The sequence below is a fragment of the Rhamphochromis sp. 'chilingali' genome, assembly GCF_963969265.1.
Source record: "Rhamphochromis sp. 'chilingali' genome assembly, chromosome: 18".
Classification (NCBI taxonomy): domain Eukaryota; kingdom Metazoa; phylum Chordata; class Actinopteri; order Cichliformes; family Cichlidae; genus Rhamphochromis; species Rhamphochromis sp. 'chilingali'.
This window is the reverse complement of record NC_137945.1, coordinates 12,887,278-12,911,523: the sequence shown is the minus strand read 5'-3', so window position 1 is coordinate 12,911,523 and position 24,246 is coordinate 12,887,278. Positions and strand designations below refer to the sequence as shown.

The window sequence follows — 24,246 nt, the reverse complement described above, 5'->3', positions numbered from 1 at the left end:
TGCAGAGTTTATTGGTTCTAATGAGTATGGTCTGGATTTTCAAGTTCGTTTACAACAGCCGGCATCTGAAATCTAAACTTTTAATGTTTTGAGTGGCACATGGAGTCACTTTAGCGTCCTGTACTGGTAGTTTGTGCCTTGCTTTGGCAAAAGAATGCTAGTGTGAAACTTCAATGTGCTAAATGGGGGTGTAAAGTTTTCAGTTTCTCTCCCTACAACTTGAGCCTCTACTCTAGATTTAAGGCTACTTGTAATGTTTTTGGTTTGGTGTGCATTTTGAACAGAAAACCTCGTAAGTAGTTTAAGCCTGAATCGAATATACACCACTGTATTGCAATTGTGCTTTATACTGCATGCTGAAATACACTTTGAGAACTCAAATCAGTTCAATGCTAAGCTAGTAAAACGCCAGCTTCTAAGCAACAGCATATTTATGTACATTTAACATTAGCAGTGAAAGTTTAATATAGAAACAATAGATGGCGTTTACACAAGTTGCCAATTTTTATCTGAGTAACCCCAAAACTAAAATTCCAGAGAAATCCCAAATTTCTCCAGCTTAACATCAACAGCAACTTGGCTTGCTTGGCTTAAAGCCGTAAAGACCTCAAAACTACATGGCGACCAAATAAAAGACCAGGCTTAAGGTTTAAATACAGCACTTTTAATGATACAATGGGTTGATGGGTTTGTTCCTTAACATGGGAAGAACTGCAGGTTGGTGTGGACCAGGTGAAAATACATCGGCTCTCTAAAGTCCACCTCGTCTAAAAAGACATCTCTGGTTCACAGGTAAACCTGGAAATGTACTAAATCCAAGGGGCAACTGCTGGAGCTGAAACTAAGCCAGCAGGGAAACTGCAGTTCCTCTGGTGGCCACTTGAGGCTGGCTCCAGAAGGGAGTAGACTCCCATGTTAAAATAACTTGACAGCATTAAGCATGTTTACAGCCTGGTAGAAAAACAAAAACATTTTTGGTCTCGGGGGTAGTTTCTTTCAAAAACTCATCCATCTAGGTATATAAGTAAGGGGTGTGACCACATAGATTGAAAGGCATCCCAATTGTTGTCTGCTAGGCCTCGTCCACTTTGTGCCGTTGGTGCCTTTCAGAGCATTTTTAATAGATCTCAATATCAGTTTGCTGTGTGGTAGAGACCATCCAAGAAGCTTCTCCTTCCATTTTGCCGAGTTAAATTCTAGTATTATTATCGTTAGTGTGTTACTCAGCACACCCATACTGTTTATGAACGCAGTGTGCCATATAAGGTAACTTCTGGCTTTGAGAAGCCAACATGGCACTGACTAAAACAGCGCCGAAGCTTGAAAAATACAGTCCAAAACCGGCGGCCATCTTCGTCCGTCTTTTATACTGCCTACGACTGAATCCAGTAACAGAATGATATCACATGACTCAAACTAAAAAGAAAAAAAATTCAAGCTCATGAGGTTTTACAAGACACTGAACTGTGAACACAGGTTGTTGTGAGACTTCTAGCCTGTCAGAAAAATCAAGTTATTGCTAAGATGTCCTCTGGAGTTTCCCGTACTTGTCATTAATAGTGGCTTTTAACAACAGGATACATTTTGCGCAGTCCTGCTTTATATTAATAGTGGCTCTTCAAACCCTGAGGTGAGCGTCGTCGAACGCAGCACTCCACTCATTTCCAGTCATTGTTACACCATGCACAGAAAAAAGGTCAAAGGACTGTGGAGATGGTGTTGAGTTCACACACAGAGCATACATACAGTGAACAGTGTAACAAGGAGTAAATTAGTGACCTACAGTGAACCACAGGCGTTGATATTCCACCACACAGTAGCAGCAGGTAAACTGTAAAACAACCATAATACGAGTACACACAAAGCAAGCAAGAACAAAGAGTACATTAAATGACTTTTTTTTTTTCTCTTTCTTCCATCTCGGGAAGAGTCAGTGGGAGACTTCCTGCCTCTTCAGTCAATTGTGGTGGTAAACAGGGATGCAAGACAAACAATGACATGACCTATTTCACATTCCATTTCATATTTGTCCTTTTCCCAGAAATATGAGCAGATAGTTATTTGAGGGCCGGTAAAATCAATACAGATAAAATTCAAACTCTACCACCCTGATGCTTAATCTGACAGGCAGAGAGCAATGGTACATGTTTTGTACAATAAAACATGTATGTACACTCACACACAAATATATATATTTACATACATATATACACAGTAACAGCATAAACATAGACTTTAAGGTAAGTGCTAGGGTTTTGAGAGTGGCTTCGTCACAGCCGTGCTATAGGGTTAAGATAATACTGGTAGAGGAAGAATACACACATTCTTTGTACAGCATGGATGAGGCATCCATGGCTAGATGAGCCTTCGTGGGGTTTCTTCTTGGTGTGTTGTTGTTTTTTTTCTTCTTTAGGACACTTGTCTTGTGACAAGAGGTGTTATGAGAGCTATTTACAGGACCTCCCAATTTAGGGACAGAGGTGTAGTGCAAGTCTTTCTGGCTGTCAGTCACTCAGGATGTGCACAAAAGACATGGGGAATACTCCTTTTCTTTCCGGATCTCCTTCAATGTGCCCGATCTGGAGGCAAAGCAAAGGAATATTGTGTGATTTTGTTTTTTTCTATTAGTTTAAACTGCGAGATGTTCAAAAGGTACAAGATACGCTTAGGCCACACTCACCCACCACTCCTGGTCCTCTTCCCCTGTTACTATAATCACCTCTCCTTCAACAAATGTCAGTTCGTCATCATTGTCAGCCTGGCAGTCGTAGATCGTCTTCACCCGCCGGGCTTTGTTCTTCCCCTGGACAGAAACAAACAGCAAAACCAGTTCAGTCCGACCACTCTGGCTTTGTGCGATTCATAACAGCACCATTACGCATTTAGAGTTTGCCATCTAGGCTTCGACATCATCACTCCCCACAAATATGTTACACCGAAAAAATGGGGAGTGATGATGAAATAAAAAGTCTGTCTGCGAAGTTCGTATCTGGGATGCTATATTTAAATTTACTTTAACTTTAATGGTGTCGGGGACAGCGCTGACCCAAGGTGACCGCTCTCCACATATTGGGATGGCGTCTCTGGAATATGACGAGTAGTAGTGAGGCGTGTTAATTAACTAGCCTGCAGGGTTTACTCCATTTATTAATAATAACGGAGATGTATTTAAATTTAGTATAACACAATGTGTCCAGACACATTTAACACAATAAAACAGATATTTTTTAAGAGTAACCATGTTTTTGTTGTAAGACTGAAATGTCCCCCGAGCATCTGGTGAGATCTGAACAAACCTTTGAAGACAGGAACAGTTTACAAAGACATGTCGCATAGGTGTCAAGTGGTGCTTCTTTTATATCCGATAGTCATGTACTGGCATAGAGCAATCCAGCTGATTTAGTGGAAAACACACCACGGCTGTACATTTTATCTCATGTTCATGCAAACTCTAATAGTTATCTTTGCATATGTAAATGCAGGCGTTGTAAATTAAGTCCATGCCATATCTGGCACATTGTATCAAACGCCTACACGCCTAACCTCAAATATGCTGTTTATCAACAAGTTTCGCACCAAACAAGAGGAAGTGACAGAGCAAATGTATATTCTGGGGTTTTACCAACAGATAAAAAGATGTGTAGGAGTGTTTTCACTGAGTTTATTAAATAAAAGCAGCTTCACTCAGAGGCAGAGTCAATGACAGTCTCCACTGGGAACGAATTCAACCCATTTATACTCTAAAACTACAAATTATCTCAGACACAGAGGACAAAACATCCAGGATCTTAAGGTAGGTTTGTAACTTTTGTACTTTTCAATCTGAAAAAAAGACACAAGGTCCAGTCTGGATTATACGGTGACAAAAACAATGGCAAGTTTACCTGATATACTGTGAAGTGGCAGGCATTTAGGAATGCAGGAGTTTGTAGTGTGTTGATGTTAACAAATTTTGCATTGCGTTAACATTATTTGCATTAAGAAAGTCTATGCTGGAGGGACTTTTGCAATGATTAACATCTATATACGTGATAGCTGAAATATTATATATGAGTAAATATACAAAGACGTAAAAATGTGTATGTTTACACTGTTATTTCTTTTTTAAAAAGGAACCCTTAGAAATAATATGCGAGTCCATACCGTTGTGATCTTCCTTGGGAGGGGCACAGGTGTCTCTTGGGTGCCTGCAGGGGTCCCGTTGGTGTCTTCAGCAGACTGTTGAAATGGGGTCCCTATATTTGCCTGCTGATTAGGTGACGGCGAGTCTTGAGGCTGTGGGTGCGGTTGAGGTTGTGGTTGAGGATGAGTTTGAGGCGGAGGTGGAGGCTGTATTTGGGGCCTTGGCGTTGGCTCTCCGTGGAGCGGCCTGGGAGCAGACTCGACTGACCCAGGTTTTGGGGGGATGTCTGCAAGATGAGGCTTGGGAGGGAGGTCTTTGAGCTGGGGTTTAGGTGGTAGGTCACCCAGCTGAGGTTTGGGAGGGAGGTCGGAGAGCTGCGGCTTCGGAGGAAGGTCTCCAGGTTTAGGGGGGAGTTCCGACACCTGCGGTTTTGGGGGAAGGTCTCCCGGCTGAGGCCTCTCCACCAGAGGAACCTTCTGCGGGGTTTCAGCTGGCGGCGGAGACTTCTGGAAGACCTCTGGAGGAAGGCTAGGCTTATCCACAGACGGATGGTGTATGGTGTCAATCTTACGCAATGCCACTGGAGAGGTAACCGCATAGTGGCTCATTAATACCTTTTTAATTCAACTCCTTGCACTAAAAACACAAAATATCCAAACGTCTGTACCTTTCTGAGGTAGTTTGGGAAGAACCCTTGGACCAAGTGTAGACTTTGTGTTGCTTGAAGTAGAGCTAGAAAAAAAAAAAGTGAAATAACTATATTTGAAAAAAACAAAAACAAAACTATTTCACAAAGAAGAGGCTTCAACATCCACACAGTTTCTGTCTGATACCTTTGCTGTTGAGGAATGCCTTCAAACTTGTTGGAAACAGGAGACATCTTAGTCACCGGAGGAGGGGTGGAGTCGCTTCCTAAAAATTAACATCGATGATGGCAATACGAGATTATTTAACACCATATTGGAGCGCTGGCCAAGAGATTAATTTAATATAAATATGGAAATAAATCAACATGCTGTGATGGTTAAAAACAACAAAAAAAACAATGAGGGAGGCGTCATCTGGCTGAGCTTTCCATGAGCCCCTCGTTATTTGGAAACAGGGGTTGTTGTGCAACTAAATACCATCTTTTTATTAGTGGTTGGGTTTAGAGTGTGCGTGTGTGAGAGACATGGGAACGTAGCCCCAATAACAGTAAAAATTTCCCTAAAGATATGACCACATGTAAAATGTGATTGTTTTTTAAATCAAATCCACAGTTGTATAAGCATATTTGTCTCAATATGCACTTTAAAGCTATTCTGAATGGTGATTTGAGGATGTTCACAAAGTTGTGAATTAGATGGTTTATAATGCAACCATATGGAAGTTCTCTGTATATATTTAAACATACAGACTGTAGATAAAGGAACAGATTTTTGGTACCATTTGTAGTCAATTTGTAGTCCAAATGCTGTTGGCCAATCAGGATCTAGCGATCTTTGGTTGAACATATTTGCTGGAATACAATTTCAGAATCATCGATTAAACTCCACCAAAATCTGTCTTTTGTTAGCTTTTTAAAATTTAGCTGCTACTGTAAACAACAGCTCGGCCCGGGTAACATCTGGCTAAACCAGAAAACTGAAAAACTTCCCGCCAGAGGCTAACGACACGATTATACTTTGATGTGGACTCGAACAGCTGGAGACATCGAGTCTAAATAGTCTAAGTGGTTGAAGCATCGTTGCTACACTGTAATGCTAAGTTTTTGTGGATTAATGCTTTCAGCGACAAAACATTTGGTTCTCCCATCTCCCCCAGTCTGTTGGGGCAGATGGCCTCTCTGAGGCTGTTTCTGCTGGAGGTTTCTTCCTGTTAAAAGGGAGTTTTTCCTCCCCACTATCGCCAAGTGTTTGCTTAAAGGGGGTCATCGGATTATGGAGTTGTTGGGGTCTTTGCTATAATATTTATACTATAAAGAGCCTTGACGTCACTGCTGTTGTGATTTAGAGCTATAAAATAAAACTTACTTGAATTATTTTATTTCTGTTATTTTCATGTTTTACTGGTTTTTACTTTCCTTTAAAAAACAAAAACAACAAACAAACAAGTGTTTTATATTCTATTGGTGTCTTTTAAATTGAAAGCACTATGTTGTTTTTTTAAAAGTGCTTACTAAATAAAGTTGGATTGGACTGGACATCCAGTAGATATTAACTACAAATTACTCGACAAATGCAGCTGTACAGAAATGTATAGGATGTGTAGAGGGACTGTTTATGGCTCTTCAGACTGCATAAGAGACAAAAATGGAAGAAACAGTTTGTGGAACTTAATAAACAAAAGTCAAAATACTAAAAAAAATCAGCTAAAATAAAAAAAATCTAAACTATGTCCACTTATTAGCTTTAAAAACACATTTTAAGGTGGTAATTATTCAATGGAGTCTACCTCCGGTGGGATACATGACCTATGAATCTCTGGGTAAGAGCGTATGAACTCAAAACGCTCTGGAAAAACCTAGAAGTGGACGCAGAGTTAACATTCGGTTTTTCCTCTCCTAAGTGAAATTAACTTAAAAAATGAACAAAACTTCTCTGGAGAATCGTGATCTTCTATCTTCAGACTGGAACCACACGCCTGAGTGAAACCAGCCCTACTGTTACAGAACGTGTGCTTGCATCTCACCCCCGGTTACGCCCCCTTTACTGTGTGGACTGTGAGAGAGTGGGCTGGGTGGGTCGGACAGGGTGCGTTTGTGTCCAGGAGGGGGGGGCGGCGGTCTCTTCTTGGACAGGGTGGAGCTGCCTCCTGGTGTGAGTGAAGAGGGAGGGCCGGATGGGGGAGGAGCTGGAGGAGCGATACATAAGACACATGAGGTGATGAAGCCCACCAAAAAGATAAACAAATAAAAAAAATGACAGGTAAAGGAGATAAAGGAGAGGATAATGAGGAGGAGACAAGTTAATGCAAGTAAAACAATATTGTTTGAACATATAAATACACACAGGAGTGTCTGGACGGGGACTTTTATTTTTTAAATACGCCTGCCTTTATCTACTGGGACTCCAAAGCAGTCACTGGTCACCAGTACAGAGAAGAGTAGGGTGAAAGCAGCTAATAGAGAGCTCAGCCAGAGAGGAATCAGCTGTGGTTAGGAGTTTACAGCCCATGGATGGTGGGAAAATAGAATTTAAATAAATCACATAGGCAATAAATAATTAAAAGCTTGCCTATGTGGTGCCGTTATTCACTTAAATAAATGCCACCACCCCGTAAAAGTGAGCTGTAAAAGGAAGAAACAACTGAGGGACAACTGTATGTGGGGCACACAGCCGAGTAAGGAGGGAGAACATAAAACCAGGATATTCACTGATGTATGGTCGAGTGCCAGCCAGTGTGGCGTAGTGCGAATGAGAGCCAAGGAATGCCAAGTGTGGAGCTGAAAGAATAGAGAAACAAAAAAGAGAAAGAAAACAGAGCGAGATGAGGAGTGTGGGAGAGAATCTACAGTATGTCAGTCTTATAAAAGAGCTGCTCCCACACGCTGTAAAATAACAAGATGAAATCTTATCAGTGGCAAGCAAAGCAAAAAAAAAAAGAAAAAAAAAAAAGAGGAGAAACGGTGTGAAGCCGCCCCCCGGGGAGCCAGCTCTTCAGCACCCACTGAGAGAGAGGGAGAAAGAGAGAGCGCCGCCAATGAAGGGTTAGCGTGATATTCTCAATGCATCTATGATGTTTTCCCTCTTAATCTTATTTTTGTATAAAATGACTTGTTTCCAGTGCCGTTTTGGTTATTTACGGGTAGCTGAACCTGTGAGAAATATTAATGCTCATTCTTCAGGGACATTTAGGAGGACAGGAACTAAAAAGATCAAAGCACAGTTCACATGAGAAGACGTCTCTGACACAGCCGCAGGCGTTGTCCCTTAAGCATCATAAACACTGGACCGACTGACCAATCATATTGTGACGATCAAGGATAAAAACACTACAACGTGGCTGAAGCGATAAAGGCTAATTATAGATAAGGTTATGGTGGACTTTCACCCGTGACACTGGGATTTGTGACCAACAGGAAACCAAAAGTAAATGTGGAATTATTAATCTTCTGTTTGTTAGACATAATGGGCAAAGTTCAGCTGGGTTTAAGCAAAGATTATGGTTTCAAAAACAACATTTCCCCGTGCGCAGGAATTTTTTCTCAGGCGTAAAGCTCTGACATTACAAAAGCACGACCGGTCAGTTCTGATTATGATGTTTTGGGGACAACACTGACAGAAATATCAGATCGCAGAGGGGAAGAGGAAGAGAGGAAGATACTTGGTACCTACGAGCATTTGTCATCGCTTTTCCAAAGATAAAAATGTGAGAAAAAAAATAATAAAATTAATATGAATGGAAAAATTGTGTTTGTATAGCTTAGTACGCTCATCTGTACTCTTAAGCAAAGGGAGCAAACATACCTAATATAAAGCTGCATTAGCTATTAGCTACTATCCCCAGCTACTAAACCAATAACAAGCACTGCTTGAACTTCTGTGATATGCTCATAGTTATGTATAACAGCCAAAGACTGTGGCTGCTGTACGGGAGAGAGGCGTTACATCACATCCTCTAACTGAGCTGTGTGGGTGAATGACTTTTGAGGACTTCAAAAAGTCATATTGTGAAAATGAGAGAGAACTCTAGTTTCCATCTCTGCTGTCAGAGATCAGACGTCCAAACATTTTAGGGAATTCATCCATCACTCTGTGTTAACGTGAGCTTTTTTTTTTGAGCCACCGTAGAGATATCTAAAAAAAAAATAAAAAAAATAAAATTAAGGTCTTAGTTCAAGTAGTTTTCCAGATGACGGGGTTTTTAAATTGCCCTTTAAAACTGATGCTAGAAGATAAAACTCCCTTTTCCTTTAATTCATTTCATTTTTAAGGAAACTAATGAGTTCAGGGGCCTGAAAATTTGCATAATTCCTGTTAAGATGTGTTGGCTGGAGAAGCAAACACATCTTTGCTGGAGAAGCAAACGCAGAAGTAGATTAATACTGTAATCTACTTCTGTGTGAAATTTAGTATCCATAGTATTAAAAAAAATTCATATTTTGATTCAACGTCTCACATTTTTATGTAATAATTTCTCTCCTTTTTACACACTGGGTGCTTGTTGTGCTACTGTGGAAAGCAGGCTTAGCCAAGGGTCACCAGAAAGAGGTTAATTTGAACTGGAAACAAGTGAAATTTCACACCCCTTTGCTTTAGGAAAAATAAGATTTGAATGCTATGCGATGGATTAAATGACTGTTAAGATGGATGCTGGCAGAGTTAAGCTTATGCAGTGTTTTCAGAGAAAGCTAGTACAGGTCCACAGGGGGAGGAGTGTTATTTTTAATTCCAATATTGCAGAGACAGCACGCCCACAGTACACTCTGTGGATACTTTGCCCAGGCTAACGATTAAGTAAGTGTGTATCCTCCTTTGCCACCTTGCCCTCTGCTACAGCCGTGTTTTCCTGAACGTTTACAGTGTAAGCAATCTTAATGACACCCGCTTCCCGCCCTCTGATCTGTGTGCTGACAAATTGCATACCACTGCAGGGTGTGGAAACTGACTGACAGCACAAAGAAGGAACTTTCCATTAAAGTCATTTACAAAGCATTCCCACAAACCTTATCCTGACTGCAAATAATCAAACATTAACAGACATAATAAAGTCATTTCCACAGGCCATCTTTCCTCCACAGTTATCAGCCACAGCAGAGCATGCATACAACCTTTAGACCATTTGCATCACAGGCTGACATTTGCAAAAGGAGATATTAGCAGAATGTGACCTCCTGAATTTATTCGAGCTAGAGCCTGATAAAACTGAATGCGGTCGGAAAACCGATGCAGGCTCAAAGCCGCTCGGAGCAGCTAGGTCTGACCTTTGCCCTGGTTCCTGGGTGGCAGCGGCGGCCCGTCGGCCACCGGGGAGGAGCTGAGGTCGGTGGAGGCGCTGTACATCTGGTTAGTAAAGGCGCTGTAGGAGAGACGCTGCTGCTTGTCCCTCTGGCTGATGAAGCCCGGCAGGGAGAGCTTGTCGTGGGGTGAGAGGCTGGAGGAGTGGCAGAAGCTCTGAGGCCTCGGGGAGCGGTCCTTCTTGATGGGACTGGGCTGCAGAAGGACACATGACAGATGAGACCAAGCTGACATCAGTCACTGTAACCTGAGCATAGACGCGATAAAAGATCGATGCAGCTTTCACCCAATGCAGAAATGCCCCAAACCTGCATTCTTTACAGTGGCCAGCAGGTGGAGACTCCTCTGTTTACAAGCAGACGTCTAGATTTTTGGTAAAAAGCCTCTCAGCTCGTTTCCAAACATTTCCATGATGATTTTATGAGCTCACCTGCTAGTTTCAGGTCATAATTATTAAAATATGTTTTTTGTCAACTGTAAATAATTCTAAGAGTCATAAAGGAGGATTATACAGAATATACTCACTGGCTAACCACTTACCAATCACAAAATTCCTCTGTAATACTACAGAACTGATGCTGCGACAAAAAAATTACACATTTGTGCTTTAAGATGACTAAAATATACATGCCATCAGTAATGCTGAACCTCTAGTATTATTTTTGGTGATGTTCAAGGGAGCTTTTACACTTTATTTTGAAATGCTTTTAAGACAGAGATGACAAATAACTGTTGCTTTGAGAAGGTTTTTAGTCACTATGAACTACTTCAGTCACTTTTCTATGCAGGCTTGCAAACTGAAGTGTTAAAATAATGCCTCAAGTCTACAACATTTGGTATCCTTTGCAGAGCCTGACAGATGATGTTGCTCAGCCAGAACTATGAGCTGATATCAGCTTACCACCGACACAAACGTAGCTTTTATGTAGAGCATAGGGCTGTGCGATATGACCAAAATCTCATATCCCGATATAAGAATTCTATCGTCCCATAACGATATAAATCACAAAAATGTAACATTTTCTGTAAATTATGTGAATCTTGGGCAGCTCGACTTGCGGGAAGTGTTTCCAGCTGCGCGTCATGTAGCTGGAGTCGAGTGTTTTAACCGATGCATGAAACTATACATTTTCAGACATAAGTTGTAACAGCCACCGTTTTCTTTTTGGGTATTTATTACACAGCGTGCTGCGGGGAAAAGCCTGTTCTAACGTTTGAGTCTAAGGTTTATTTTTTAGCACCTGGCGGCTCTTTTTTACTTCTCATCCGTAAATAATCTGCTTTTTCACGTGATTCAGTTTATTTTTAAAAGTCTCAACAGGATCTTGAGCTTTATTGTGAAAGGTTTATGTGGAACATAAACAAGCGGACACGCGATGCTGTTACCGTCGTTGTTGCTAACCACAACGCATAAAAACAAGCGCTTGTCCGTCCGTAGTGTGGTTATATTAAATATAAGAGAAAGAGAGAACTTTAAGAAATGAATATAGCCACTACAGTGACCATCAAAACGATGAAAAAATATTACCGTAAACAGTTTATTTTGCAACACCACGAAACAAACGATAGCGTAAAATGAAACGATAGACGTTTTTATATCGTCATCCGATATATATCGAACAGCCCTAGTAGAGCAGTTTGATGAGTATGGTTCTGGAGTAGTTTGCAGCTTACATCTAACCTGCTGTTGCTTAAAGCGTAAAAGCCTGTCGAAGAAAGCCCGACATCTGCTTGTTCTGACCTACAAATGACACAGCATCACTACACTCCGTCTCATTTCCTTAAGCTCGCCTTATTTCTCCATTTTTATAGTCTTACAAATCTTCAGTTATCTTTTTTTTTCTACAACATTAAACCGTTTTCCTGACTCATGCCGCATTACGCCACGGTGCATTTAACCTACTCTAAAGGGAAGACGCATCTGCATCCACCGTTAACTTCAGCCTCTACATCAGAGTGTCAAACCAGATTTATTCTAATAGTGTATTTTCTAAGTAGTTTTTATTGCGTGGAAATGATTAGTTTTAGTTTTGTTTGAATGAGTTTCTGTGTTCAGCACAACAAAAACGCAGAACCTTTTCAAATCTTGTTGACATCCAGAGTCTCAAACACGTCTATCAAACCTCATCAGGAAAATTATATTACAGTTTTTTAACAAAAATAACAAATAATAAAAATTTTATTTTCCCGGTTTCACAAAGCCATTTCGTTTAGCTTTTATTTTTTTCTAAAATTCTGCTTTTTATTTTTATTAAGTTAGCTAAACTGTTTTTCACATCTATTTGTAGTTTTTTGTTTAGTTTTAGCTAATTATATTAACCTTGTGTCAAACATAAGGCCCGGGGACCAGAACCGGGTCATTAAAGAGTCTGATCTGAACCGGTGAATGCTTTTTTAAACTACACAAAGATAAATACTAGAAACCATCAAAAACACACAAATTTAGGTGGGTTTTCAACATAAATTAATCAGTGGACAATTTCATATTTTATTCAACAGGAAAAATGGAACATTTTCTTCGAATTAACAGAAAATTGCAGTTTTTTTATATTAGGAAAGTTTACAGATTAATTTCTTAGGCTGAACGGTACCCAGCCATGCTGATTTACTAGAATGACATATCTGTGTAATGACCTTAGGTTGGCCAAATACTGAAATCCAGAAATGTGGACATTTTCAGAATGTACTTAGACTTCTTAACCCCAAAAAAATGTTTTCTTTATAGATTATCATCAGTCTGGCTCATTTAAGGTCAAATTTATCTGCATGTGACCCACGTATGTACTAAAATGAGCTTCACAGCCGTGCTCTACATATATGAATCTATGGGGAAGTTCTTTTTTTGGTGATGTGGAGGCGACAACAACAACAATAAAGCACAAAGCCAGACAGCCAGTGGGCTGCAGAGGAAATCTGAACAGTCATATCTGACCTTCAGCCTCACTCATAACCAGATTCCTTGTTAAATTCGGCATCGTGCTCAGACCTTATCGTCGAGGTCGTCGTCGCTCTCGTCCATCTCCTCCAGTCGGAGGCTCCACTCGTACTCCACGTGGATGTGCGGGTTGAACTTCCCCTCTGCGGCCTGCACGAGCTGACACACACAAACAAATCCGTTAACTCAAACTGCAGCTCTGCACAAACAGATCATTACGGCTACGAGACAGAGAAGGTGGATCAAAACTGGCTGCTAATTAAAGCCCCCAAAAAACTATGAATGGGAAGAAGAAGCAGCGCAATAAGAAATAATGAGGCAGCGTAAAGAGACTAATGTCACAGGTTAGACTGAGTCAGAGCCACAGTGAGTGCTGAGCATCAGTCATCATTCTTTTCTAGACGGCAGTAATTATCCAGTTTGTGAACACAAAAAACAACAGCAGTTTTTAAAAAATGTATTATTATTATTATTATTTCTTTTTCTTCTCAAACAGTAAGATTTTAAAGATGTTATTTACTTTTCCCCACACGTGTACCTTCAATAATAATAATCCACAGCTTTGCCCACCCAGTCAATAACACCCATTATCCTAACAGTCACTGATTTGGCTTTATTATTTACTTCTTTTCTCTTGTCTGGCACATCGTTAAACTAAAAAAACCCTGAGACTTGGAGATTGAACTGCTCTCTGCAGCCACTGATGATGCACAGGACACAAACATGAACATCTGGAGGTTGTATAGAGATGGAGATTTTACAGATATATGGTATTAACTCAGGGGGAGAAGGTATGTTAAAAAAGGAGGGGGCAGGAAAAATATTGAATTAAATTTATTTGTAAAAGGGGCAAATGTGAGGAATAGATATGAGGGATTTTGAAAATTGTTTAAATATAAAATAAGGCACAGAAATATGAAACTGCAACACAACTGCTAAACAAATTTATCAAACAGAGGAAAAAAACGTAGCTAAAGTAACAGTTCAACATGATTTTTTTTAGATAATAGTTTCTATTTATTTAATTTTTATTTATGTTTCAGTCTTTCATTTATTTTTACAAATAACTGGAATTAAAATTATCTTCTTTATTGAGGCACCAGACCTGAAATTCTACCATAACACAGAAAATTTGTTTGCTTGTAAATTCCTGCTACATGATTGCAACTAAAACTGGCACACAGATATATTTTAGGCCCCTGCAGGTTCTCATGATGTCATCATTTTGCCTAGCAACCACCTAGCAACAGGCAAAAATGACCCATTTGTAATGTTTAAGCACCTGCAACACCTCATAAAAGCATCGCATCAGATTAATTTCACAACAAAACATTTTATTTAGAGAAAAATATTATTTTTCATTACTGCAAACTGTGACATTTACACTATCAATACTCAGCCTATGAAGTGAAGTTCACTGTATTTACAAGTTTAATGTCAAATCAACAGCTGACTATAAATGCGCTGTGAAGGTGTGGAGATGAGATTTCAAATCAGCTTTTTTCCAGGATGTTACAGACTTTTAAAAATGTGCAAGCACATTTGTAAAGAAAGCTAACGTACGAAATCCCTTTCTACTGCATGGGTGCATATTCAGACAAAGTGTTGCATGCCAGTTTGTCATTATATACTTCATATGGCGGTGGGCAGTGTCTGGATGATAAGTGGTCGTGGTCCCTTAATCATACGAAGAGGTAAATACACTTTGTTGTGTATGATCACACAGCGAGTCCAATATTTATCTTTATTCATATAAACAAGATAACTCCATACTTTTTTTTTACTTTTCTCAGTGTGATTAAAAATATCAGCTTACCAAATCCACAAATAGACCAAATAACACTGCAGCATGGGCACGCACTAGTAAAATACACACATGCTGCACACTATCTGGCTCTAAATTAATGATTTGATGTCAGTACAGAGGATGATTTCACCTTTTATACTGTCTACCTGTCGGGAAAGGTGCGGGTGAAATAGACTGAAGTCCCCTCGGCTTACCACTAATTACATCTGAGGACATAAGGACTTATGTGTGACACAAAGATCAATAACTTAGATCGTCTATATGTGCTCGAGCTAATAGCCAATAATCTTAATCACAGATATAATTCAAGTACAAATCTAGTTAATATGTAAATAAAATGTTGTTATAGGCACATTTTCCTGTAACAATAAAAGATTTGTCCAACTGTGTTTATTTTTCAGAGATTCCAAACAGCATTTAAAGTGTTTTTCTGTCTTCTTTGCTCATATGACTGTTAATAACAAACATATATCAACCATTACTTCCACTCTGCTGCTGCTACCGCCCGCAGCTGGAGAGACCTCTGACTGCCATCTAGTGTTCTCACTAAACTGCCCGGTAACTGATGAACACCCTTTATGTGGCTGTGTGTATGTTTGGGGGAGGACGGGGGGTTTGTGTAATGTTTCTGGGCCTTTAATGATCTACTAAGATGTCCAGCTGGTCGGTCCTATACTTACTGCCTCCTCACACTGAGTGTTCCTCAGTCGCCTGGCAACGTCCAGCGCCGTCTCTCCATTCTGATTGGCTGAAAGGGCGAGGACGGACAATCAACAGTTAGGAGTCTGATAGGTGATGGCATTAACTGGAGGACGAAGCTCGGCGTGTGACTCACTGATGTCGGTGGCAGGCTTGCCCCTCAGGAGTAACTTGAGGCACTCTGGCTTTTCGTACATGCAGCAGTAATGCAGGGCGGTGTTCCCCCACTCCGTCTGCTTATCCAGGTTACCGCTGAGTTAGGAAAAAAACAAGACTCGCGCAGTGAGGTCACATGCCTGAGGGTGTTTTCCACAGTCGTGCAGCTTTAGGTTAATATGTTATTGCTCAGGATTTTGAGGTTTAGCATGAAAGAAGAGGATTGGAAACAGCACATTAGACGTCTTGAGTAGAGGTGAGACATTAAATCATTCAAGAAAAACTACAAACTACAGCTAATGGCGCAGTAGCAATCTTTAGATCTTCTGCAATTCCCATGAAGGCAACAAAAAAAAATATTAAAAGACAAGTCCTAGACATGGGTTTAATTAATGAGGGGGTCTCAGTTCAGCAGTGGAGACTGTGTGCAGTTGGAGCAGTGGTGGGTAAACAATTGAAAGGAGAGGAATAAATTAAGGCAGAGAACAAGTGCTTGACCCATTTCTGTTTGCCTTGTGGGAATCTGAGCTGAGCTGAGCCGCGTGAAGCTTTTCCTCTGCACTGCTTTATTAGACTAGAGCACAGAAAGTGACTCGCAGCAGACAGACGGATCAAATTTAATACAGAGTGTTTACACCAAGCTGTGCTGTTTTATACACAATTTTACTCCAAAGTACTCGCGCGTGTTTTTATGAAAGTTGAACAGCTCTTTGCACTCCTCCTGAGCCAAGCTGAATGCACGCAGCTGCATTTTCTAAAAGGTTTAGCAGCTCTTTAAAAAACAAAATGTACCTGTTCTGCACGAGGAAGTCCACCAAGTGCAGGGAGGTCTGGTCAGCAGTCCGTACAGAGTAATGCAGTGCAGTCTCTCCAGCTTCCTGCAGGGGGCCATCAAACACAGCAAAGACTCAGTGGGGCGATCTTGGGGAGCATCCATTCTGTATTCTCTCTCTGTCTGCGACTCTTTCAGCATTTAAATAAGCTGCAGTAAACAAAATGGCTCCTAAAAATAATACTTCTGCAGGCCTGATGCCGGCTTTTGTCCATTCCTGGGAGTCTCTTGCTTTTATTTCATCTGCCTTGCAGCACCAAAGCTGGATCTAGGTGGTGGTGTTTTAGATTCAGCATTAAAGATGGAGGTAAAGGCGAAACATATGGAGCTAACGCTTAAATTTAGTGGATCTGTTGGCATCTGAGAGGGGGTCGGATTTAATCACGCACTGCTGTCACGCTGTCTGTGTTTTGAGTTGGGGGTGGGAAGTCACGGTGCAGCCCTTTGGATGCACTGACAGCAGCAGATCAGATATCGGTGAGTCAGACTTCACAGCGCGTTCAGCAGCACCACCCCCCCACTCTCCGTCACCAGACGATATCCTCTTTTATTCCTCTGCAGCATTGTGCACTTAATTTTTCATTAGGGAACGACCGTGTTCGGGTTATAAAACCTTGACCCATTTACGTCAGATTAAGTCTTATCACGCATGTTGTTCACGGTACTGTATCCTCACCAGACACTGCTTGTTATTCAACTTTCATTTTTGCCTAAAAACAGCAAAAAGGCAAGAGAACAAAAGCGAGAGGGGGAAAAAAAAACCAAAACAAGCTGAACCACAAAATAAAAAACAGACGCATGAACTGAGCCGCTACAGATGTCGCCATCTAAATATATGTGGACCCAAAACACATGATGCCCTGCAATGTGGTGGAGGTTTGCTGGCTATCACCACCTGCTGGAGAAGTTAACCCGGATGACTCAGAATTTTCCAACTGTTACACCCATTTCTAACTGCCAAATAATTCACCAGCTGGCAAGAACGTGTCAGCAGCGGTGGTGTTGCTGGGAAGAAACCACACATGAGGATGAAACCACTGCAGGAACACGCACAGAGCACTGACCAGGCGGCTTCTGAGCGTCGCAGTCTGCACGTGTTATGATTCCAGGCATGTTTTTGCATAGTCCTGTCAGGAGAAGCGGACAGCTCTGGCTTCAAGTGTTCATGTTTGAATTCATTTGAGCTCCTCAAGCCATTTAATGGTTTAATTACTGCCCATTTCCATACAGGGTTCATTCATGTGCTTTTTTTCTTGATTATTTGTGATTTCTGCTCGCTGTATGACCCTCTACTGGCTTTTTAAACTTTTAACCCTGTGGCTGATTTTGGCTTAGAGTTACCTGACAGTGTGATCTGTAGCTGGCTACAGAGAAGCGAGGTGTCGTCAGAGTTGGATATAATGTTTTGCTTTACTGGCATAAATGGTCCCCATCTGTAAAGATGCACTTTTTAAGGCACAATTTTATGATCTTCAGCAAATTGTTTTAGGCGTGCAATTTTATGTGTAGTGCTATTACAAAGCAGATGTGGTGTTTTACTCTCTTATAATCACAAGATTACGCTTCTCCATTTTCTTTCCGCATTGCATCACTTTGGGGAGATGTCCTAGGCAGCAAGTTGAAGGGAAATATGACTGAAAATTATTCTATTTTGCCTCCAAGAGTATTTCTTTTTTTTTCTTCCATAACATATAGTTAATAAAGCCTGGACTTCATTGTTGATCCATTTTCTGGGCTATGTTCCACTTTTAGAGCCTTTTCTTTAACAGTACGTTGTGTACACCAGAGCTTTTGTTGCCAATAAAAAGTTTCTCTTCTGCCCTGTAGGACCTATAAAAAGTCCTATAATTTAGGTTTCTGCAAACTTTGATAGTCTACAGTTCCTAAACTGTGGACACACAATAAAAGAGAGATTTCCTTCAAGTTAAACAAATAACTAAAAAGTTTCAAAAAACATGACTTATTATAGAATTTCCCAGAGGTACCTACCCAAGGGATTAATAAAGTTCTATCTATCTATAAGACTAAGAAAACTGTTGGACAAATCTAACACCGTCAGTCTTTAAAAGCACTAATGTTTATTTTTCGATTCACCTCTACTGACATTGATTTCGACACCATAAAAAAAAAAATGTTTGAAACAAAATTATCTTATCGTGTTTTTAACTTTGGATAAATCAGACCTTTAGATGTCTCTTTGACTCACCGGTCCTGCCTCTGGAAGCGGCTCCATAAGCTCCACCCCCTCCGCATAGACCTGAATAAGTGCCAGCAGGTCCCTGGACTGAACCGCCTCAAACAACTCGATCATTTTAGCTGCCGCAGACGTGCACGTCTTCCTCGCGTACTTGTGGTCCACATACTTGGCGTTGATGAACTCCTTCCTCACTGTCCTGTGGACAAAATGTCAAAAAAAAAAAAGTTAGAGAGTTGAGTTGAGAGATAAAGATTTGTTTATATATAAAACTTACATGTCACTGGAGGGAGTGGGCTTTGGTGATGGGGAGGGGAGGTTTCCCTCCATGATCTCATTGAAGCTACTGTTCCCTACATTCTTGGCCAGCTGTGGGAGAAAGAAGGGAAACATCAGCAACCAAAGAAAGACATATGATGTATCCCTGCAGCTTTACAGATTAAAATTGGCTCCATCCTGTCTTCACAATACTCTTTCATGATTCCTCATATTTCAGGTGAAAACAGTGAAGGGTGTGCCTCGAAAATAAGATCAGTTCCCTCGACAGGCCGTTTGTCTGACTCACCAAGAGTTCTGAGGTTCCTAACTTGTCGAGCTCCATGGACTGGATGCGGGAAATGTGGACTCCCATCTCTCGGTGGATGCCAGAGCACTCGATGCAGGTGAGGATCCCCAGGTTGGTGGACAGCCACTTTGGGTCTATAGACAACAGTGTAATACAAGTTATTACGGCTACAGGAGGCTGATATATAAACAGGTGGTGATTTGACCTCCTACAGTGGGGATGTCAAACTCATTTTACATTGTGGGCCACATATACAGCCCGCTTTGATCTTAAGTTGACCAAATCAAAGAAACTCTCCTTTCTTCCAGTCTAAATTTTAAGTATGTATTTATTTCCTGAGACATTTTAATACAAAAAGTGCAATTTTAACAATAAATCTCAGTTTTTCTAAATGATAAAGAAATGCTGCTTTAAAAACAATGTTTTCACTGTGCACATACTGTGTAAAAAAAAAAACAAAAAAAACCAACAACCCCCAAACAAACAGAAACCTTTAGATGACTTTTATTTATTACTTAATTACTTCTGTATAGTATGAATAGCAATGAGGTAGGTCTTCAGCCATCAGTAAAAATTTTGTAAAATGTATGAAAATACAGTTTGAAGTCCAAACTTTATGCGCTCATTCACATTTTCCAGTACCATCTAGTGGTTTGGATTAGAGTCTTTGCCGGGACAATTCTGGGCGCCGGGCCTTATGTTTGACAACCCTATCCGACAGCATCGAGGGCTCAGCTGATAAACCTCCCCACATGTAGCAAATCTTACATGCAGCATGCAGTTTTATTTCCTTTTTAAATTGCTGCTGCCCTGCAATCTGCTTTGCAACCCACCTCCGCTACAGATGCCTCTTTTCAAGCTCTTCCTGACTTCTTATATAACTGATGCCTGTTCTGTATTGCGTTATGCTTGCCGCACTAGTCACTGGCCGCAAGCACTGTGACTTTAAAACCGCCACAAAAGCATTTATAGTGATGCTTGAGGCGTGCTTGACTCTGATGACACAAAAGAAGAAGTTGAAACAGGAAACAAAGCGATTGCTTAGGTTTTTTTCTTCCTCCACAGAATGTCTCATCTTTTCTAACTGATGCAACACTCTCTCCCTCAGTTTTCTGGAAATATCTGTGGTCCTGCATTAACATTGAAATGCATGTAAAGCCAGACCATTCGTAAGGGTAACAGCACTAAGCATAAACTGCCAGTTAGGCTTTGCATGTCCACATGTACCATATCCTCAAATCACTGCAACAGAAAACAACCATCTTGTGAATAAACTAGCCCTGATTGAGCTGCTAAACCACAGCTTATTTTTCCACTATATTCATTGACTTTATTTATTAATGCATCACCACTGCAAAGCACAAAGGCGCACGCGCACAGAGATGTGGCAGATCCTCGAAACCTCCAGAGACTGAGCGACTTTGCTGACTGATGTTCTGATGCAATCCGGGGGAATTAAGGAAGCTTTAAACTGTGACCTCAGTGATGCTGATGCTGTGAGGCGAGGGGTGCTGCTCTGTCTGAAGCTGACAAGTTAACACCAGAGGAGGCTGGTGGAAATGATAGAGACAGCCCAATAACCCGGTGAGTCATGCACACAAACACAGACTGCAGGAAGGCACGTGCACACATTTACACAACACAATTAACAGATGCATTGTGAATTTATGGGTCCTCTATAGCTGATTAATGCTATCTTACAGATGAATTTCCAGTCAGAGCATCGAATGAGCAGCAGAGGGAACAACGAGGTGACCTTTGAAAGTCATAAAAAGGTCCTTCAACCACCAAATTAATTTTATGTGTTGAGGAAAGGGAAGCATGGGCGTCACCTTCTCGGTCAGATAAAGGAAAACAACAGGAATCAGATGCTTAAATCCACATCTGGAACATGTGTTATGCCAAAGCCATGTATATGAACGGATGCAGCAACAAGAGAGCAGACATGACAAATTACCTCCGCTCTCTGAGGACCGCAGGGGTCGACGAAGCGTGTGTGACTTATGTAACATCGTGATGTAATGATGTTGTTTCTCAAAGCCCAGAAATGTTTTTTTTTTCTCCCCCAAGAGATAAAGTCCACCGCCCCAGTACTTTGCAAGCTGCTGTGTGTGTTTATATAGACAGAGTGGAGTGTGTGGATGCAAGCCTGTGTGTGCTGAGAGTCAGAGGGTCTGAGTGTCCACGGCACTCCTGAGTGCTGACTCTTTGCTTTCTAATGTGAGGGGGAGTATCGGGATAGAGCTGCGCCCTGAATGCTAACAACACCAGCATGCGCGCACACACACTGCAGTGTAGCTCGCTCAGCAAACATCTAACTGAAGGACACGGAGTTCAAGGCAGCGGTGACATTGTAAAGCTACCGAGACAGGAGAGCGGCTTTAAATAAAACATGGTCCACATTTAAATGGACTCACGCAGCTCCACAAACACACCTGCAGCTCCACAGTCGCAGCAGACTTCATTGCCCGGCATGCGCAGCACGTCTTCTATGATGGCTTTGGTGAGGTCCTCTAATCCGTCCTCCCCTCCGCTGCTCTGCTCGCCACGAAACGCCATGTTTAATGCCTCCTCCTTGCTGTTGGTCAGCACCGAGATCCAACTGCAAGAGGGAACATTGTTAGAGACATTACAAACAATAAAATAAAGTTTTACTTTATTGAGATAAAAACAGCTAGGGGTAAAGTTAAGGAGAGCAATTCAGCATAGCATCATTTTGTGATAAAATGTCAGGAAAGTGCCCATCACAGGTTCTTAAAGCCTTCGGTGACCTTTTATCTTGTCTAAATGCATCAAAATCACAAAAATACACAGAAAAGCAGCAACAGGGACGCTAAAAGGAGGGATTATGTTGCATTTTTGCTTTACAAAGATGCTAAAATACTTGAATAGACTCAATACTTGAAATGTGCAATTCACTTGTATTTTTATTTTTATTCCTATTTATTCTATTTATCCCCTTCATATATTTTATTTATATTGTCTCTGTATTTATATATATGTGTGTGTGTGTATAACTCTGTAACTTCTGTCGGTGCTGTGCTTTTTTGGAAATCGAATTTCCCAGAGGAACCCACCCGAGGGATTAATAAAGTTCTATCTTATCTTATCTTATCTTAAAACACACAAATATTTGCCCATTCTTTGGTTTCTTCGAAAAGGTTAAAGAGGAACCAGTGCACCCACGCAGGCCTGTGGCCGTTACAACGAGGCGGGCGTACAAACACGACCTCCTGCATTTCACTACACAAAGCACAATCTGCACACACGCAGCCGATCACAGCCCTTCCTCTGTCACTGCCACTCAATCCCCTCTCAGAGCAGACAGACAGTGGGCACACAAACCGATGCATTCGATTGTCTGTTTATCTCCATGTGTGGAAAAACAAGATATTTTAATCCACTAATGCGTAGGTGTGCAGATGCCAGGCCAAAAGTGTTTGCGTGTTTGCTTACAATATGCATTATAATATGCTGCCGGCCTAATTGCGGAAGAGCGTGATTACGTGAAGCGAGCGCCCTATGAAACACTAAATATTTGAAGGGAACTACAAAGAAGACGACGCCATCGCCGACACCACTGCAGTTGGAATTGCGTGACGGAAGGAGCAGAGCAGAGCCGCGAGTGGCATCCCAAAGGACTACAAGCAACATGAAGTGTTCAAGCAGGACTGAGCGAAGAGGCAAAGCCACAGCGAGGCTGGAAGAAAGTTTCCACCATCAGAGGAAGAACAGCCACAGCATCACAGAGTGGCAGATCGACAGTATTCAGACTCGGGTTTGTTTTCACTCCTCTGTGTTTATGAGTGATTCGGCTCCGGGGGAATCACATCTTATGTCCAACAACGCCATCACAACACTGCATTCAACTGTTTTTGTTTATCTGTACGCAACTGCTGATCTCATCCCAGCTCCTGTTTGTTGGGCAAGCTATTAAAAAGCCTGTAAAGCATGAAAACAAAAATCACCAAAATATAATGTTTTTTAAATGGAGTTTTAATTGAACCTTGTGACAATTTTTTTTAAAAAAATAATTAAATATTAAACAAATATCTGGCTTTTAAAAGAATACTTTATTGCTTAAACGTGTATTATATTAACAGGGTTAATAGTTTCATTAAAAATCACATACGTACGTTGACAATCGATTAATCCCAGTTTCTCAGTTCTATTCTTTCATTGTTATTTGTGTTTTATTTTATTATTTTAGTGTTGTGGCCTTTGTTTTAAGTTAAAGTAGGGTTGCTTTGAGCTTCGAGAAGTGAAGGCCTTTAAACACTGGTCGTGTAAAATCTGGGTGAATTTTTCATGCTTTAAAAATATTTTTCTGACTCATTCTTAAGTCCGCCGCTCACACTGACCGCGTACTTTCACTGAATGAATCTGTGATATTTATTCTTTCAGTAGACACTCGGTCTTTCAGATTTTCACATGAGTATAAACAGATCTGACCAATCAGACCAGCGCATTTGGCAACAAGTGCGCTTGTAGTTCAAAACACATACCAGTACTTTTCTAAACATATTTATTTACTTAAATCAAAATCTGATCCATAATCCGTCAAGCAAACAGTAAAACTCGTGCATTCATCATCCTGTGACTTATTCTCACAAACTGACAAAGCTAGTTTCACTTGAAATTTCTGGAAAATTGAGGCGGCCGGTTTCCACAACACGATGACAAATTAGCGACGTTACATGGTTACCGCAGACACCAAAAAACGACTGTTGCACAGTTTAACGTGCCTGCAGCTGCTTTACTCTGACCAACCAGCCTTAATTTACAAATTTAACTTTCTGTACGTCCTCCCACATGGTAAAAGCAAAGCCGTGTCTTTGTGACATATTAATTATTCAAATTTCACATGAATGCAGACGGCATACTCTGCACTGCAGAACTGCTCCTGTAACTCAAAAAACACAACGTACAGGCTTTTATATAGTTCCCAAAAATTATCTAACGCTTGTTTTTTTAGCCACAATGACGACTAAATTTG

The 24,246-nt window shown here is 40.9% G+C and overlaps 1 protein-coding gene across 1 annotated transcript in view; it reads right to left on the bottom strand.

Moving 5' to 3' along the window:
* Positions 1 to 653: 653 nt before the first annotated feature.
* Positions 654 to 24,246, bottom strand: part of asap1b (ArfGAP with SH3 domain, ankyrin repeat and PH domain 1b) — an 87,664-nt gene continuing 64,071 nt past the window's right edge. The window contains exons 14-28 of the mRNA XM_080864414.1: positions 21,686 to 21,852; positions 19,251 to 19,384; positions 18,963 to 19,054; positions 18,698 to 18,884; positions 16,452 to 16,537; positions 15,640 to 15,755; positions 15,485 to 15,552; positions 13,049 to 13,156; positions 10,029 to 10,257; positions 6,794 to 6,955; positions 4,957 to 5,035; positions 4,791 to 4,855; positions 4,144 to 4,703; positions 2,681 to 2,803; positions 654 to 2,579 (exon numbers count right to left, since the gene is read on the bottom strand). Of these exons, the coding sequence (XP_080720540.1) occupies positions 2,505 to 2,579; positions 2,681 to 2,803; positions 4,144 to 4,703; positions 4,791 to 4,855; positions 4,957 to 5,035; positions 6,794 to 6,955; positions 10,029 to 10,257; positions 13,049 to 13,156; positions 15,485 to 15,552; positions 15,640 to 15,755; positions 16,452 to 16,537; positions 18,698 to 18,884; positions 18,963 to 19,054; positions 19,251 to 19,384; positions 21,686 to 21,852 (2,251 nt within the window). The 3' untranslated portion in view covers positions 654 to 2,504. The remainder of the gene's footprint in view (positions 2,580 to 2,680; positions 2,804 to 4,143; positions 4,704 to 4,790; positions 4,856 to 4,956; positions 5,036 to 6,793; positions 6,956 to 10,028; positions 10,258 to 13,048; positions 13,157 to 15,484; positions 15,553 to 15,639; positions 15,756 to 16,451; positions 16,538 to 18,697; positions 18,885 to 18,962; positions 19,055 to 19,250; positions 19,385 to 21,685; positions 21,853 to 24,246) is intronic.